General features: G+C 36.3%; 1 protein-coding gene across 3 annotated transcripts in view; it reads right to left on the bottom strand.

Moving 5' to 3' along the window:
- Positions 1–1,131: 1,131 nt before the first annotated feature.
- The window catches only part of LMNTD1 (lamin tail domain containing 1), an 89,374-nt gene continuing 71,812 nt past the window's right edge, over positions 1,132–18,693 (bottom strand). For all 3 annotated transcript variants that reach the window (XM_045554180.1, XM_045554178.1, XM_045554179.1), the window contains 4 exons: positions 15,184–15,401; positions 14,437–14,609; positions 6,719–6,780; positions 1,132–2,231 (listed from right to left, as the gene is read on the bottom strand). In XM_045554180.1, coding sequence (XP_045410136.1) covers positions 2,211–2,231; positions 6,719–6,780; positions 14,437–14,609; positions 15,184–15,401 — 474 coding nt within the window. In that variant the 3' untranslated portion in view covers positions 1,132–2,210. The remainder of the gene's footprint in view (positions 2,232–6,718; positions 6,781–14,436; positions 14,610–15,183; positions 15,402–18,693) is intronic.

Raw genomic sequence — 18,693 nt, 5'->3', positions numbered from 1 at the left:
AAATAGTTGTGTGGAAGAGCTCAGAGAAGATATTTTATTGATGAAGCATCAATGAATCAGAGATATATGTATATGAAATTTTCCTGAAACTACACCATCTTCAAATATAAGGAAAACTCTTTGAGTTGAAATATGTTTTGGATCTAGGAAACGTCTGCTCATATGAGAGAAATAATTGAAAACACCTGAACCTTACATACCATTTGTTTCGTGTGTTTCTATTGCAAAACTTTGAGGGGAAGAGATTGGGAGGGAAGTCTGTTAGGGGTGAGATTGCTTGTTGGCCACAGTCAAGAGCCCTTTGGTTGTATGTTTATACTCCCAATGTGAACATGACAATCATCACAAATGGCAACAGATGGAAGAAATTTTAAACCATGAAATAAGTTAACTTTTATTGTACACTCAAATTCCTTACTAGTCGCCTCAAAACATCATGACTACACAGTTTCTGCAGTAACCATGACAAAGACAGAACAGCCTCCCACAGTTTAGCCAACACACGGTAATACTTAATGGTGCAAAGTGGCATGAAGTGTTAAGGACAGTTTTCTGAAAACGTACAAGTCTACTCCTGAGTGTCCGAAGAATGGAGAAATAATGTGATCCGTGTGGTGCAGGAACTAGAAAGCATTTATGTTGCATCATAACCAAAAATACTTGAGAAATTATTTTGTCAAGCAATGGATGTCTTCTCAGATGCTTTAGACTGGAGTACGATCTTTTTTTCCACCGTGGAAATGCCAGTCAGATTTTAATAGAGGTATTTCTTAAACCATTTAGATGATTTTAAAATGTACAATTCAGTGGCATTAAGTACATTTACAATGTTGTGCAACCACTACCATCATCTATTTCCAGAACTTTTTTCATCATCCTAAATAGAGACTCTGTACACATAAAATAATTTCCCATTCTCCCCTCCGCAGCCCAGCCCCTGGTAAACTCTATCATATTTCCCATTTCTGTGAATTTTCATACTGAGATCAGTGAAATCATATAATAAATATTTGTCCTTTTGTGTCTGCTTATTTCATTTAGCAAAATGTTTTCCAGGTTTATCCATCTTGTAGCATGTATCAGAACCTCGTTCTTTTTGGCTGAATAATATTCCATTGCATTATACACCACATTTTTAAAAATTGATTCATGTGTTGATGGACACTTGGGCTGTTTCCATCCTTTGGCTGTTGTGAATAATGCTGTATTGAACACTGGTGGACAAGCATATGTTTTAATTCATTGGCATATTTTTTTTAAATTAGGTATTTTTAGCTCTTGGTGTTTGGATATAATAAATCAACAAAATTCAATGAGTTTCTATTCATGGTCACCATTGATACAATTTTGGGATGTTTTACTCTTTATTTTTTTAAAGCAGCTATTGGGGAAAAATCCTCACACTCCAAGACACTATGCCCTCCATCTTCCTGTATATGATACATATATATATTTAAATTAAATTAAATTAAATAGGGCTACCAGGTATAGGCAGGATATCTTCTCAGAATCTGAAGCAATCATACTTACTACAAATAGGGTCAACATTAATAATCAGAATATTCCATTTTTTCAACTTCTATGCTGTTGATAGGTGTGGATAAAATAGCTATAGAATAAAGAGTAATGGTTAAAAAAGGTAGTTCCATCACATTACTTAATTAAAACATTTTTGTTCCTTTGGCATTTCTTGTCCATGGAATTTTGTACATAGTATCATAAGCTGAAAGGTGAAACTATTTTGGCTGAATTTGAGATAAGCATAGGCAGGTTTAAAAACTCCCAACTAAATTTCACCCAATATTTCCTTAGGAAGCTGAATTAACCTGCACTTCAAGGAGACTCCAGAGAATCAAACCCCAAGGTTTATAATTCCTGACACATCTGCGTTTGGAAGATGCACCTGCAGAAAGAGCAGAAGTTGTAGACCTCATAGCTGGGTAGGGTATAAAAGACTGAAATAACATAGGCACTTCATGTGACCAAAATAAAGACTATGCTGGTTTTGCTTTTAACCAATATTTTCCTTCTTTACTGCTTAGAAAACAAATACTTTAAACTTGTCTACTAGCTCTCCTTCTTCAAGAAGTGGTTACAGTAAAGTCCCAAAGAATTATCTTTTCTATAAGCAACCATTTCCTTGCTTCCTGATGGCTTCCTCTCCTGTGTGATGAAGGCTGGCTGTGACATGCCGGGCATCCTTGTGTTCTCTAGACTTGGATATTATTGTCCTGAACAAAAAAAAATAAATGGCAATGCACGGTGAAATGTAATTTCGACTGGAAATATGCTGTAATTGTTATAGCAATATAAGTAGAGATGTTCAGAGTCTTTTCACTCATGTTAATCTTAAATTAAAACCTGGAATCAGCAGGTCTTGATCATACTCATGGATGCAGGACAACAAGAGCAGGGAGAAAATTATCCCTCAACTTTTGCCAAGGAGAAAGGATTATTCATTTTTTTTTTTTTTTCCTGCTAACTCAACTCTGTAACATGCACTTGTTTAGGTTACCGTTTTCATGGTGATGTATGATATGTAGGGCTCTTTGACTTCTAAGCAACTTAGCTATCTCAGTAGCTAGTCATGGATACTTCTAGCCTTGAATCTGAGGATCAAAATGATTCTGAGGCAACTAGTTTACTGACCCATTTCTAAATGTTCACACCCTTCATTTCCTTCTTGGTGGTACTTGAGTAATACCTAGTTATCTTTTCCTTTAAATATCTAAGATGGGCCCCAGACTTAAAGGAAACCAGGTACCATACTTAAAATGTAATAGAAAAAAAGAAATCTTCATTTCCCTCTATGCAACTGGCTTGAGTCTTCTGTAGAAGTCTTAGCAGGAGGCCTCACAGCCTGAGATGTTTGTGTTCTATGGAAGTGGAACTGGCTACATTAGCTCAGGCATTTGATTTTCTTTAACACATTAACTGCCATATGAGTTGTATTTAACTCATGCTAGTTTTGAGCCCGGGGCCTTGTGAAGCATATGTAACTCACACGTCTCTTCACCTTGGGAGCCACGAGAACTATTTTTCAAGTTGCATATAACTCACTCACAGAAAACAATAAAAAATAACACATTTTTCATTAAATTAGAAAGGATCATTTTGTTTTTGAAGTTTTTATTCTATTTTTGTAATAAAACACCATAGTCCCAAGAGAAAAAAATTTTTTTTCTAGTGTGGCAGTCAGTGTGTTAAATTATGGAATGTCTTTGACCCGCATGGTGAGGAGCCTAGATGGCAGATCTTTTTATTCTTCCATGCAACTGAACCATGACATCATGAAAGTGAAGCTGAGAAGATGAGAACATGGTAGCTAACAAATTTTGAAGGAAGCAGGTTGTAGAAAACAAATATTTATGAAAGTTTGAAGAATCCGGGAAGTTGATAGATCACTTTGAAGGCTGAGAGGAGACATTATTAGTACAAAGATTAAAGGAATACACCATAAAGTATAGTTGGAAAACACTGACATCAGAAATTTTAACTACTAGACTTTCAAAACTCCTTCAAGCAAGGTTAAAGAGTATTAAAAAATTGTCCTTCTTTCTGGGTTGTTAAAGATTAACTCCTCACTCAAAAGAACTGGCCCCAGGAGAAACTGTTATGAAAACTTCCTGTCAGGGGCCTATGGAAGGATCCTTGGAGAGCTGGAAGGACATCCCACGTTTAGACTGTCCAGTCTGGACCATGCAGAACAGTAAGAGACATGAGAACATAGCTCGGTTCATGGAAAGATTCCATCACCCGTACTTTATTAGGAGTTCCTGACACAATACATGGGAGTGCCTCCTCTGTATAAGAACTTTTCCTGGTCATGAATTTAATATCCTGCATTTGCAATTTTGGTGCTTTCTGTAGGTCCTAAGCAACTACATACTCTTGAGGACAGCACTGGTGACATGTCACAAGACCTATTCTTCCCCTGCTCCTTCTTCCCTTTTGATTCTCTGTCCTAGAATCCTCAGTGTCTCCCAGCAAGGCTAAGAGTTCAGATGGCAGGTGACAGACACATTAGGAAAATTACCTGGCCTTTCCGGAGTTCTCTAACTTGGGGAAAGTTCTGTTTTTGCAGCATTCTGTGGCACTGCCCACATACACTTTCTGTTAGTCACACAACAGAACTCCCACACTTTCTTTGCAAAGTACTAAGGAGAGCATTTGAGAGCTTGACTCTGAGTACACGGCATGCTTTTAATCAGTTGTTGCATAGAAATGGACTAGCAGTCAAAGACTCCTGAGATTGAACTTTAATTTGTGTGTATCTCAATAATTGCCATTCTGTTAAATTAGCAATTTTGGAAGTAGGACCTGGAACTTGTTTTGGAGTACGGAGCAGCTGCAAGGTTCTCATGGTAGCCTACTGTCATGAATGAAAATGTTTCTTCCAGTCCTACTTCTAAACGTATGGTGTTTACTTCTTCCAGAAAACTTGGAGGTGGGATAATAAGAAGAGAAAGACAATCTTAAAACTTAGTTGGCAGGGTGGTGTGGAAGATCACCTTGGCTTTCGGCTGAGATTCTAGTCTTAGCCACTTACTACCTAAACGACTTTGGGTAAGTCATTTAATCTCTCTGAAAGTTTCTTCAGTCATAAACTAGAGACAGTATCAGCCCTGCCCACTTGAGAGGCTCAAACGAGATAACTTGAAAGCTGTGAAATGCTATACAAGTCACCAAGGACTAGCCGTGAATAGCAGTAAGAACCAAACCAACAGTGGCAGTGGCTTCATCTCTGAACAATTTTCTAGGAACTGACAAGCCAGACTCAGGAGCCACAGATAAGTCATTCACTGACAGATAGTTAAAATGAGTAAGTAAAATTTTGCTCCCAGTGAAGGCTTCATAAATATCCTGGGCACATAGATGGTCAGTCCTAAAGACACCACCAGATGGTGGTGGAGGCTCTGGGAAGACGGAAGTAAGGCCTCTTAGGAGGCCTAGAACTTTTCACAACAGGGTAAGTAAAAAAAAAAAAAAAACAAACAAACATCAAAGCTACCACAGAGTATTCTATAGAGAGAATCAATGAACAAATCTTTGACACTCTAATTAAGCAAACTAATAAATGAGGAAGTCTGACAAAAGCTAAAAACTGCTGCCAAAATTACGTTATTCAATATTCAATGAGATAATTCAGCACATTTTTTCCAACCAAAACAAACAAACAAATTCTTGTTTTTGTATATAATACAATGTCCCCTTTCCAACTCATACGCAGATTCAGTAGAATGCTCTTCTGGCTACAGAGAGCGAAGGGTAATTGCATTGTAGAAGTGCTGGTTGCTAACGCCTGTGCAGATTGCAAATCTAACTCTTTGCATTTCAACTGCAACTACTAGAGGTTATAGCAAGTGGAGGAAACGGATCCCCATGTAGACAGAACTCAGATCTCTGGGAGCAAGGACTGTATCAGTGGGAGCCAAGGCTGGACTCTCCGGCTCTTTGTGCTTAAAGCACCTTGGGCTTAGTTCTTGCTTTAAGGTTATTTACTGGTTAATTTTGGTAACTCATGTCTTCAGACTTCAGTTTCTTTTGCTCTCAAGTGAAATGGTTGGAAATAAGTCCCTTTACAGTCTCAATGTCCTATAAGAAGTGTCTGAGAAGCTTCAAATAGGGAGATTGTGGCTATCACATTTTTAGGAAGTTGGAAGTAAAGGATGGGATGCTATAGCAATGGGGACAGTGGGCTTGTCAAAGAGTAGATGACTTGCAGAAAAATAGAAGGTGATTAGGGAAAATCTAGGGAGAGACAAGCTGAAAGAAATTGGACAGCTGAGCAATCAGAGAAACCTGAAAGGTGGTGCACACATGAGGGTAGCGGGAGGGACCCTGAGAGGCCAGCCAGCTGTGTGGAGTAGTCAGATTATTAACAAGTCATTTCTGCCTGCAGAGTCCAGAATACTAAGTTAGTGTTGGGGTGGCTTTAATTTTAATTTAAACCAAGGAATCAACAGAAAGCCTAGTCAGAAAAAAGAGCAAGAAAACATATAGCTAGATCATCATGGACTAGGGCAGCAAAAGATGTGAACCAGGGAAGGACCCGGACTCAGAGGAATCCATGACTGAAAAGTCACCTCGTCATCAGCTTTTTAGGGAAGAGTTCAAGCTCAACCACTTAAAAAAACAGAAAACCGCCTTTGTTGAGATATTCTTCAATTACTTAGATGTTGATGTCATCAAGAGAAAGATGAGGCAAAGTAGGAAGTAACTGGTTAAATGATACAAGGTTATTTAGCAAATGAACAGCCGAGCAGAGTTTCTCTTCTTCCTTTTAGTGCCATTTAAAAAACACACAACTACAGAGCATCTGCAGCCTCTTCAGCCGAATAATTTCTCTTATACAATTAATAATCTGTTGCTCATAGGAATGGAAATGTACTGGTGTAGTTGCAGAGATGTTTTTTGAGTATTTGAAGTAACCCTGAAGTTCAATGGCTCATTACTTATGCAACAGCAAGGGTGGGGTGAGGATATGGGGCAAAAAGTAAAGATGTGACATTTCCTAATTTCCCATTTTTAGAGAGTTCATCATTCAACAGAAAGACAAAAACGGATGGCCTAAACAGCATAACTGTTTAATGAAAAATTAGTGACTACAGGATATATAATAATCCATGTTCTGATGGTTCTTAAAGATATTTCTGCAAATTATTTTAGTCTTATTATTTTTCTGCAGAGAAAGCAAATTTGCAATATTATTACCTACCTTTAGAGGTTGAGTGACTGCATCTTGCTTTTGTAACTCAGATGTCTTCTTTTTCTTGGTCCCTGAAAATTAAAAAAAAAAAAAATTGGGAGGTGTGGGTAGGGAAGGACAAGAGTTCCGTCCAATATTCCAAGCATTGATTTTTCACATTAAAAGAGATCCTGGAATAAGCTAAGAAGAAAAGGATTTTCTTTTGTTTGAAGAAAAGGTATTATTGATTAATACCTACAGCTGAAAGGTATTATTTGATTAAGTCCAAGTTTTCAATGAGTCATTGCAAAAGGAAGCATACATTTCAAGGCATAATTAATCAAAATTTTGAGAGGAAAAAATCCATTTGGAAGATATATTTTTTAAAAATAGAGGTCTCTAGAGTAATTGTACCGGCCTGTAAAATTCCTCCAATGCTTTCTACACTTTACGGCAATTGCCGTAAAGCAAAGTAGCCAGGGAGCGGGGTTCGGGCTGCGGCTGCATTAGGGGGTGCACGGGGGAGTACGTATGTGGGCAGAAGGGGATGCCTGCCGCGTTGGTCCACGCCACACTGGTGACGAATGAGGTGACAGACATAGTGGCCTTCCTCACTCTCAAATTCTTAAGTAGGGGTTGAAAGTCACTTTGTTTAAATATAATATGATTTCCACATACGAAACTAGTGTATCAAACTGAAATAGTGCTGAATTGAGTGATCCCAAGTGCAAAGGACTTCTAGGCCAGAGATAAGATGTTGTTTTTATTCCTATAAAATAAGAGACAAAAAAGTAAAATAATATTCTAGGCACAGGTAACGATGAACTCCTCTGGGAAAAAACAAAACAAAACAAAACCAAGAAAAGCTCCTAAGTCGTACCTAACCCTTTCTTTGTCTATGCAGGCTCAGAAGAATTATCAAGTTAAATTGCTAGTATTTGATTACAAAGAAACAATATCCAGATGCTGGATGTGAAAATGTGATCTGCAAGGAAGATTAACAAAAATGCAGGATGTTTTTGGTTAACAATAGTGATTTTCTTAGCCACTGATTGGTTTCTGAATCTAGAGAATCAATAATGACTGTATAAACTTTCTGAACAGTAAGTTATGGACCTGGAATATAGATACGCGCCTAAGATATTTTCCTTAGCAAAGGCAGTGGCTTAGATATAGGAAGAATCTAGCTCGTCACTTCTCATCTTCTGGAGCAGTTTGTTGGCATGAAACAGATCTTGTAAATATTTTATGGATGTCCCTGATGGTTTTGAATTGCACCCTGAAAGCTTGTTTCTCAAGAAAAAAAATACTGTATTTTAGAGCTAAAAACATTTATAGAAAATTCCCATCTATAAGTTCTTGAAATTTAATGACAGGACTATCACTAGTAGTATCTGTTTCAGTTTCACTGGGTGATGGCAATTTTTTGGGTTATTTGAGCCTGAAACATTTGGCACCTACTAACTTTAATCTGAATACTCTGACTTCCTAAAAGCTTATTTTTTGCTTATGTGAAGAAATGGACATACATTTACATAATTGAGGTTATAATCTTTCATAACTAAAGGGCAATTTAAAACACTAGTTTTGCAATGTTGAAAGGTTTTGAAATGAAAGAGCCAGGCATAATGTTACCTAATTATTCTGTTATGAGGACTAACACCTTGCAATTAATTCATTATTTGGCAATTTAAAAAACTTCTATTTCAGCTGTAAGAAGAGAGATGTAAATTGTTCTCACTTGCCTATTCTTTTAAAAAAAAAAGTCCTGCAGATATATGGTGACACTACAATCTAAATTTTCTGAAAGTAAGCAACAGAAGAGAAATATAATTATCCTTGAATATAGGATGTAATGTAATTTTCCTTTATACAAAACTTCCTATTTTTTGATACTATTATTTGATAAAACAATGTGCATAGTACCTCTTGGCATTTTGCAGTGTTCCTTCAAGTTATTATTTTTTACTCAGTCTGATTGTAAGTGGTCCAAGTACAGCAATTAGCCTTTTCTATTCCACAGGATAGTCAGATCTGTTTTTTTATTTAAAAATTTCTGTATATTGATTCATAAAATTTTGAGTTATATTATTAACTAATATTGCCATATATACATATATATTTATATACATATATATAATATTGACCAATACCCTACTCAGTCATAGAAATGTGATGTTAGGCATTCCAAATTCTTAATCTGATAAATTTAAACCATGCGATACAGTCAAACATCAATAAAGAGAACAGATACTAATCTGAAGAATACATAAAGAAAATTTATCTGTATTGGAAGCAATTTCTTTCTTTCTTTACATTTTTTATTTTAATTTTTAATTTTATTCATTTATTTATGTTTTGAGACAGGGTCTTGCTCTGTTGCCTGGGCTAGAGTGCAGTGGCGTCCTCATAGCTCACTGCGACCTCAAACTCCTGGGCTCAAGGGATCCTCCTGCCTTGCCCTCCCAAAGTGTTAGATTACAGGAGTGAGTCACTGCACCTGGCCTGGAAGCAATTTCTTATGGGAAAGAAATACTTTGATCCCAAGACAGATAAGGCAGATCTATTTAACTGTAATGAGTAATTGCCCATAGTCTAGCTTCAGTAAAATTTCATGAATGTGATCTTAATATAGAGCTCACATTAATGAGATTTTAAATGTTTCATTTCTGCATAGGGTTATCTATTTTCTAGTTTCATTTATTTTCTAACAATTTGGTTTTCATAGTGTGGCTTTGTAACCCTCAGAAACAAGGAGACTTTATTATTACTATAATAATATCTGCATGGAAGACAGTAGCAGGTATGGAGTCCACAATTAAAATGAACCCCACTGCAGTGTACAAGGTAGATCACAGATGATAGGCAAAGCACATAAAACAGGGTGCAAATAAAGTGCATTAAACAGTGAACATATCCACAATACTAGTTTAAGACAGTGTTTGCAAAATGCTACCTTCAGACTAGTTTCTGTCATTTAACCTTAGTTACAGAAGACTGACAAAATTGTCCACAATCTGTAAACTAATCTCAGCAAGAAGGAAGCACTAGGTCCAGGATGAATAATGGCAACAAAATGCAAACCTATTTGCTTTGTTAAGAGGCCTTTGTCCTTTGTTGGAGGGACTCCTTCATGGACTCAGACCCAAGGCCTTGCATTTGTGCTCTAATGGCTCCTGATGCATATTACATTCTATCAAAAAGGTCTGTTTTATTTTATTTTTTCCAAATTTTTCTTGTGAAAAATTTCAAACATACAGAAAATATCAATGAATAATACAACCAAACCTGTATATTTATCACCCAGATTCAATCATTATTTTGCCATATTTACATTATCTGTATCTGTCATATATGCTTACATCACCAAACCAACCACCAGAAAGTAAGTAAAGATTTCAGTATGAATCTCCTAAGAACAACCAATATAACTACAACACAATTAACACACCTAAGAAAAGACCAATGACTCAACATCTAATATTCATTCTGTATTCAAATTTGCCTGTCTTAAAAATGTGCGTTCTAGCTGTGATTTTTGTTTTCTTTTTAACCAGTAGCCTATTAAGTGAAACTAAATCTTAAATGGTAGCAATGCTGTGTGGGCCATCTGGCTCAGACACAATGATCCAACTTAACAATGGCTTAAGCAAGATTATGTCTCTTGCACTTAACAGTCTGGAGATGCGCCAATACAGAGCACTTAGGGTGGCTCTTCCATCGTCAAAACACGGCTTCATCTTAGAGTTGAAATATGGCAGCTCCAGCCCCTGCTATCATGCCACAGAGAAGACACAGGGAGCACAGACTCCAAGAGCATAATCCAGATGTTGCATAAATGATTTTTGTTCACATTCCATTGTACAGAATGTTGACGCATAATCCCACTAGCTGCAGCAGAGGCTGGAAAAAACAAGCTTTGTTCTTGGCATCCATGTATTTAGATTTCCCCAGACCTGTGAATCTTGTGTCTAAAGAAACAATGGTTTAGGGGCTGCAATTAGCCATCTCTGCCACGAGGTATTCCTGGAAGTGACTGAGTTATGACATACCATATTAAAATTAATGCCTAACACATTGTAATATAATGATAGGCTTACACTTATTTATGGTAAGACTATTTTTTCCTATACTAAATAAGCTTCATGTTATTAATATTCATTTTGCATTTTTTTAGATTTTCTTTCTCCTTCCTTGGCAGAGTAGAAACTGTCAGTGCTCTTTACGGTAACCAGGCTTTCTTCCCTTTCTAATTTTTCTTTTTTTTCATTAAGCTTTTTAAAAATAAGCTTTTAAGTATAACATACATGTAGAAAAGTTCACAAACCATGATTGCATAGCATGATGAAAACACTAACACATACTTGTAAACACCACTCAGATCAAGAAATGGAACATTGTCAGTATTCTGGAAGCACTTTTTTATACTCTCCAAGTATTACTACTTTCTTCTCCCAGAGGTAACTCTAGTACTATTATCATCTTTGACACCGTGGTTCAATTTTGTATGTTTTGGAATGTGATGTACATGGAATCATCCAATATATAATCCTTTTTGTCTGAAAGTTTTTGCTCAATATGAGATTCACTGATATTATTGCATGTGGCAATAGTTCCTTCATTTTCATTGCTTATGGGATTATATGAACATATCATAATTTATTTAGTCATTGTATTATTGATAAACAATTAGATTGCTTCTAATTTTTGGCTATTGCAAGAACAGTTGCTGTGACCATTATTGTACATGTCTTTTGGTATACATATGTATATATTTGTTAGGCATATATAGTTCCTGGGAATAGAATTGCTGAGTTATGGGGTAATGAGCTACGTGCACATTTCATAGTGTTGCATAGAAGTCATTATATAGAGAATTCTTGTCTTGAGGGTCATGACAAGTATTTAAAAACAAAATAGAAGAGACTATAGTAAGAAATATCAGAATGTACTTCACTTAGAAAAATAAATGTTGTCTTTTGAAACTTTTGCTTCAGTTACATACATACATATAAATATTCATCAAATAATGATATAAAACATAATTCTTCCTGTGGTTTTGGTAAAAAATATTTGAAAGCCACCATTCCTACTACTTTTGGTTGCTTAACTATTTTGTCTCTCACCCTAGAAGAAAACTGCCTTAATTATTTTTGTGTCTCTGGTGTCTAGCCCTGTGATTCATTGTAGGTACTCAGTAATTGTTGAATAAATTGTCTATGATAGAAAATACTTTGCACACTCCCATTACTTCATTTTCTGACTCAGTCATACAGGATGTGGTTGACTCTCACCCACAAGCACCAGCCACTGTCTCAGAGATTAAACTGGGCATGCCAATACAATTCACACTGTTAAGAAGACCACAGGGATAGGGAAAGAGAAAGGATTTCAAAGACCTCCTCCTCCCTCATCAAAGAGAGACAGGGAATCTGCCCACTCACATAGCTCACCATAGCTATAGCCTACAAACAACTAGCCACTGAGAAAACCACCACACCAAGGATATCTATAAACAAGGCATCCATCCAGAACCTAGATCGCCATCAAAGCACCCACAAGCAAAGCCAGAGGTTCTTACCCAACATATGCTACAAACACACCTGTATGAGTGAGGGGAGGAGAATAAGCCCTATCTAAACAAAAGAAAATCCAAAAATAAGAAGCAACAGCTGCTCTAGTTGAGAAGGAATCAGCGTAAGAACTCTGGAAGTATGAAGAATCAGAGCAAAAGGTCACCCTCAAAAGGGAACACCAGCTCTCTAGCAATGGATACCAAACAAAAACAGAATACTGAAATGACAAATAAAGAATTCCAAATAAATAAAAAAGAGAAGTCACCTTTAGCATAAGGCCATTTATGTAATTAAAAATATATAAATTATACTATATATATTTTATGGATCCATAGATATGTAATTAAAGTATACAAATGAGGACTGGAATGATTTATTCTAATATCAAATCAGAACTGAAAAGACAATCACAGAGAACTTCAAATTTATGAATTTTTTTTGTAATGCAAAGCAATATGACAAAATATTAACATGAAGTAATTCAGAATGATTAATATATGGATGCTTTTTACATTATATTTTCTGTATTTTAATGTGCTTTTTAAGACAAACTGTGCTTGGTATAAATTAGGCATATAGTGTGTAGATGTTTCTTTAAAATTATCTATTAGTTAGTCTCTAAACTCCATTATAGCACATTTGAGAAACAAAGCTAAAAACAAGGCAACTATTTCCAGACAGAAGACAGTTTTCTTTCTATCTAAGATTCTTTCTTCTGTAACTCAGCAAACTAGCCTATTTAATGTTGTAGGGTAAAAGGGGCAGGATTGAAGGACCTACAAGTAAAATTAATGAATTATTGTTTTATCTGATTTTCTTTGCCAGCTATTGAGTGTGTGCTAATGATAGTAAATAGTCTGGTAGTAGGCAAATTAAAAAGATATTAGATAATTAACAAACCATGTAACTTTCCTTGAAGAATCACTTTACATGTTCTTTCAAGGAAATGAACTGGTGATTCACAATTGTTTCATCCAATCAATCATCAACCAAGCACTTATAAAATCTGTCTCTTTGTGGCCATATTTTGCCATAGAAATTAAAGAATGGTTCTTACAATTCTGGTGTATATCTGTTCATGTTGAAAATTTAATGAATAGAAAATTAAAAAGTTATATAATGATGAGCAGAAGCCCTAAAGGTATCTAAGCAACAATCTTTCTTAATTGCTATTACAAAACATGCACATAAAGTGACATGTTTTGTGTGGAATAGAGAATGTCATTGAATAACCAAGGTGAGTAGCCACGACTATAGAAATGTGCCTTAAAAATATTTGAAACCAAATATCCTAGGAAAATAAGTTGTTCAGGATGAATAAAATAGTGAAGGTTATCATTAATTGGAGAAAAGCATAAATTAATATACTTCTTGAGAACCTCAAATTTATCATAAAATACTAAAGATCAAAGTACAAAAATTATATGTATACATGTATACATCTATATCTACATCTATTTCTCACAGAATTTATTGCTGAAAGGGCCCTTGAAATTCCAGACCCAAATCTTACTTTCCAGATGAAGAAACTCAGGCATAGATATATGTGGTATGTAGTTTTATGAAAATGTAAAATATTCAGTAATTTATAAAATTTCTATCATTCCACTTCTAAAAGACACTATTTTTGGAGTGCTGTTTCCCCAGAATATGCTAGCATACCAAGACAGTGGTTTTCATGCTGCTTTAATCCTGTGATTCTGCAGGGGTGTCTTAAAGATTGCAGACAAGGAGGGAAGGAATAAGAAGAATTTGGGATAACTGTTAGAGTGTGTTTGGAAAAGACGGATATTTTCTAGCACAGTATGACTAGTAAGATCAATTTTTCCTGCCTGATGAAAAAACAAAATGTACGTTTCAAGAATTTCAAGAATCATATATACTCCTGCTGGACACACTGTTCTTTTGATTCATTCAACAGATATTTATTAAGAACTAACTGTGGAAGACACTGTGCTAGAGCAAATATAAGTGAATAGTTTATAGTACTTGCTTAAAGAGCCATCTATTCTTGAGAATATGAATTTTTTTTTAACACTTAGCAAATTTTATCAGTTAGCCAATCCCTTTCACTAGTTAACACACACACACACACACACACACACACACACACACACACACACACACTCACACTCCTTACTCCCCACTGGAACAAGTATCCTTTTGACCTACCTGGGGCTGGATCCGGCCTGGTTGACTGAGACCTGGGCTGGCGACTCAACCTGCTTCCTGCAGTGCCTGTACTGTACGGTTCAATCAGGGGACTGTAGGGATGTGCAGGGGCGAAGGGACTCTGGCACCAAGGGCTGCGATTGGGGAAAAGGGTTGGTGGAATTTCCTTTTCTCTGTAAAAGAAAAAAAAAGGATCAAATTGAACTCAAAAGACATTTTATGTGGTGGCATTAGTACTGAAGGCACCATTAAAGTGAAAGCTTGTTTCAGGAACAAGAGAATATAGCTTTTCCAGACCTTGCGGGCAGAACTTTTATTATAACTTCAGAAGCATTTGCCTACAAACAAGTAACATCTTCTGCACCTCTGTAGACAGCGAGCTCTTGATCCAAGATGAGATATCTAGATGATGCACTCCTCCCTCCACCTTAGCACTGCTGCAAACTTGGGGATAACTTCCCTTCTTCACCCCTCTGCAGAAGCCTTGCCTCCAATAGCAGTGCCAGTGAAAAGTGAAATGGCCACAGAGGTCTCAGTATTACCTAGTCACAATTGGCAGCCTTCATTGTCCCATAAGTATATGCCTACTCACTCTATGTGTTTATGCTTTTCATGTGGGTCCTATTCCAAATAGTAGTTTCTAAAAATCACTGATATATTTATTTGTCATCTGGTCATTCCCACGTGCTCAGTTACTAATTGTGAGAAGGACTCAATAAAAAACCAAACAAACAAAACAACCGTTACCTCTTAATAAAAACTTGATCTGATTGCAGCTGACATTTTGAGGTATCTTTCTTAGGCTGATCTTCTGTTTCCATAGTTACTGTAGTTGTAGATGCTGCCCACTGAAACATGTGCTTTCGGAATTTTGGGCTTACTATTGAAGATCTGTCAAACTCAATGTCAGTCTCTAATTTCTCCCACGCTTGCTTCCAGTGAATAAGAGTGTACCAGGCAACAGCCTAATGAAAATAATTCATTAATATCAATTGTGTATATTGAAGGTTTACAACATAATGTTATGGGATACGTATAGACAGTAAAGTGGTAACTATAGTGCAGCAAATTCAGAGAGCTATCATCTCACATAATCATTTTTTTGTGACAAGAGCAGCTAAGAGATACTTATTTAATAAAAATTCTAAGTGCAATACAATTTTATTAGTCCTCATGTTGTACATTAGATCTCTAGATTTATTCATCTTATGTATCTGCTATTTTATATCTTTTGACCTATATCTGCCTGTTTTCTCCCCTGCTCCCTATAATAGCAGTTTTATTCTCTATCTCTGTATATTGACTTTTTTTAAAGATTCCACTTAGAAGTGAGATCATGTAAATTTTCTTTTTTTTCCAATTTATTTATTTTCTTTTTTTAAACTTCAAAATATTATGGGGGTACAAACATTTTGGTTACATATATTGCCTTCGCATCACCCAAGCTAGAGCTACAAGCGTGCCCATCCCCCAGACAGTGCACTCCAAACCCATGAGTTATGAACTTACCTATCTCCTACACCCTCCTCCCACCTGCCCAGCACCTGATGAATATTACTTCCATGTGAGCACCTGAGTGTTGATAAGTTAATACCAATTTGGTGGTGAGTACATGTGGTACTTGTTTTTTCATTCTTGTGATACTTTACTTCAAAGAATGTGTTGTAGCTCCACCCAGGATAATATAAGAGGTGCCAGTTCACCATTTTTTTATGGTTGAGTAGTATTCCATGGTATACATATACCACATTTTATTAATCCACTCATGGATTGATTGACACTTGGGTTGTTTCCACATCTTTGCAATTGTCAATTGTGCTGCCATAAACATGTGAGTGCAGATGTCTTTATTATAAAATGTCTTTTTTTCCTTTGGGTAGATGCCTAGTAGTGGGATTGCGGGATCAAATGGTATTTCTATTTTTAGTTCTTTGAGATATCTCCAAATTGCTTTCCACAGAGGTTGTACTAATTTGCAGTCTCACCAGCAGTGTAAGACTGTTCCTATCTCTCCACAACCACACCAGCATTTGTTGTTTTGGGACTTTTTGATGAAAGTCATTCTCACTGGAGTTAAGTGATATCTCATTGTGGTTTTGATTTGCATTTCCCTGATGATTAGAGATGCTGAGCACTTTTTTATATGTTTCCTGGCCATTATTCTGTTTTCTTTTGCAAAGTTTCTGTTCATGTCCTTTGCCCACTTTTTAATGGGGCTGTTTGATTTTTTTGTTGTTAATTTTCTTAAGTTCTATATAGATTCTCGTTATCAGCCCTTTATTGGATGTGTAGCATACAAATATTTTCTCCCATTCTGTAGGTTGTCTATGTGCTCTAATGATAGTTTCCTTGGCTGTGCAGAAGCTTTTTAATTTGATCAGGTCCCCGCTGTTTTGGGGGTCTTCTTCATAAATTCTTTGTTTAGGCTGATGTCTGTAGGAGTTTTCCCAACATTTTCTTCTAGAATTCTTAAGGTTTCATGTCTTAGGTTTAAGAGATCATGTAATATTTTCTTTCTGTGTCTTGCCTATTTCACTTAGCATAATGTCCTCCATATCCATCCATGTTGTGGTAAATGGCAGGATCTCCTTCTTTTTAAGGCTGAAAAATATTCCACTGTATACATGTATCACATTTTTATCCATTCATCTGTTGATGGACAATTAGATTATTTCCATATCTTGGCTGTTGTGAATAATGCCACAATGAACATGGGAGTGCAGAATCTTTACAAGGTAGTGATTTCATCTCCTTTGGGTATATACCCAAAAGAGGGATTTCTGGGTCATATGGTAGTTCTACTTTTAATTTCTTTAGGAACCTCCAGCTTTCCATAATGGCTATACCAGTCTACATTCCCACCAACAGTGTACTAGGGTTTCCCTTTCTCCATAACCTTGTCAACATTTGTAATCTCTTGTCTTTTTGATAACAGTCATCCTACTGGGTATGAGGTGATATCTCATAGCGGTTTTAATTTGCATTTTTTTGGTACTTAGTGATGTTGAACACCTTTTCAAATACCTGTTGGCCATTTTTATGTATTCTTTGGAGAAATGTCTGTTCAGGTCCTTTGCCCATTTTTAACCAGATTATTTTTCTGCTATTGAGTTGTAAGTGCTCTTTATAAATTTTGGATATTAACCCCTTACCAGATATGTGGTTTGCAAATATTTTTTCCAAGTCTGCAGGCTGCCGTTTCATTTTGTTAACTGTTTCCTTTGTTGTGCAGAAACTTTCAAATTTGATTTAGTCTCATTTATGTATTTTTGCTTTTGTAGCTGCAGCTTTTGGTGTGATAGCCAAAAATCATTGCCGTGGTCAATATCAATGTAATTTTCTCCTACATTCTCTCCTAGGAGTTTTACGTGCACTTTTATCCATTTTGAGTTGATTTTTGTGTATGGTATAAGATAAGATACAAAAGAATTTGGCCGGGCGCGGTGGCTCAGGCCGGGCGCAGTGGCTCACGCCTGTAATCCTAGCCCTTTGGGAGGCCGAGGCGGGTGGATCGCTTGAGGTCAGGAGTTCGAGACCAGCCTGAGCAAGAGCGAGACCCCGTCTCTACTAAAAATAGAAAGAAATTATCCGGACAACTAAAAATGTATATATAGAAAACATTAGCCTGGCATGGTGGCTCATGCCTGTAGTCCCAGCTACTCGGGAGGCTGAGGCAGTAGGATCGCTTCAGCCCAGGAGTTTGAGGTTGCTGTGAGCTAGGCTGACGCCATGGCACTCACTCTAGCCCGGGCAACAAAGTGAGACTCTGTCTCAAAAATAAATAAATAAATAAATAAATAAATAAATAAATAAATAAAATAAAATAAAAAGATACAAAAGAATTTAAAAATAAACTGTATAATGTCACTTTTCTACTGTCTGTGGAGTAGTGAACAACATGATAAACATATAGTAAGACATCCTGGCCCTAGCTTCTAGTTCTAAATACTATAAGCTGCATAACCTCAGACAGGTTAGTCACTTACTATATTGGACTGTGTTTTCATATGTAAAATGGGGAGGGTGGTAGTGAGGAATTGCTCTTACAAGGGTGTTGTAAAATTCAGTTGAGCTATTGACTTTCATAACTATAAAGAATTATGCAAAAAGTAGTTGTAATATTAATAAGTTAAAATTTTAAACATTTAAGACACTATACTTATATTCACATATATCAGTATCTTATTTGGGATGGGGAAATGGGCAGTAGAACTAGAGAGATGGAGAAGAAAACATGTTCTCTAGGCTAGACCCCTA

Source organism: Lemur catta, chromosome 6 (genome assembly GCF_020740605.2).
Source record: "Lemur catta isolate mLemCat1 chromosome 6, mLemCat1.pri, whole genome shotgun sequence".
Classification (NCBI taxonomy): Eukaryota; Metazoa; Chordata; class Mammalia; order Primates; family Lemuridae; genus Lemur; species Lemur catta.
This window is presented reverse-complemented; position numbering and strand designations above follow the sequence as displayed.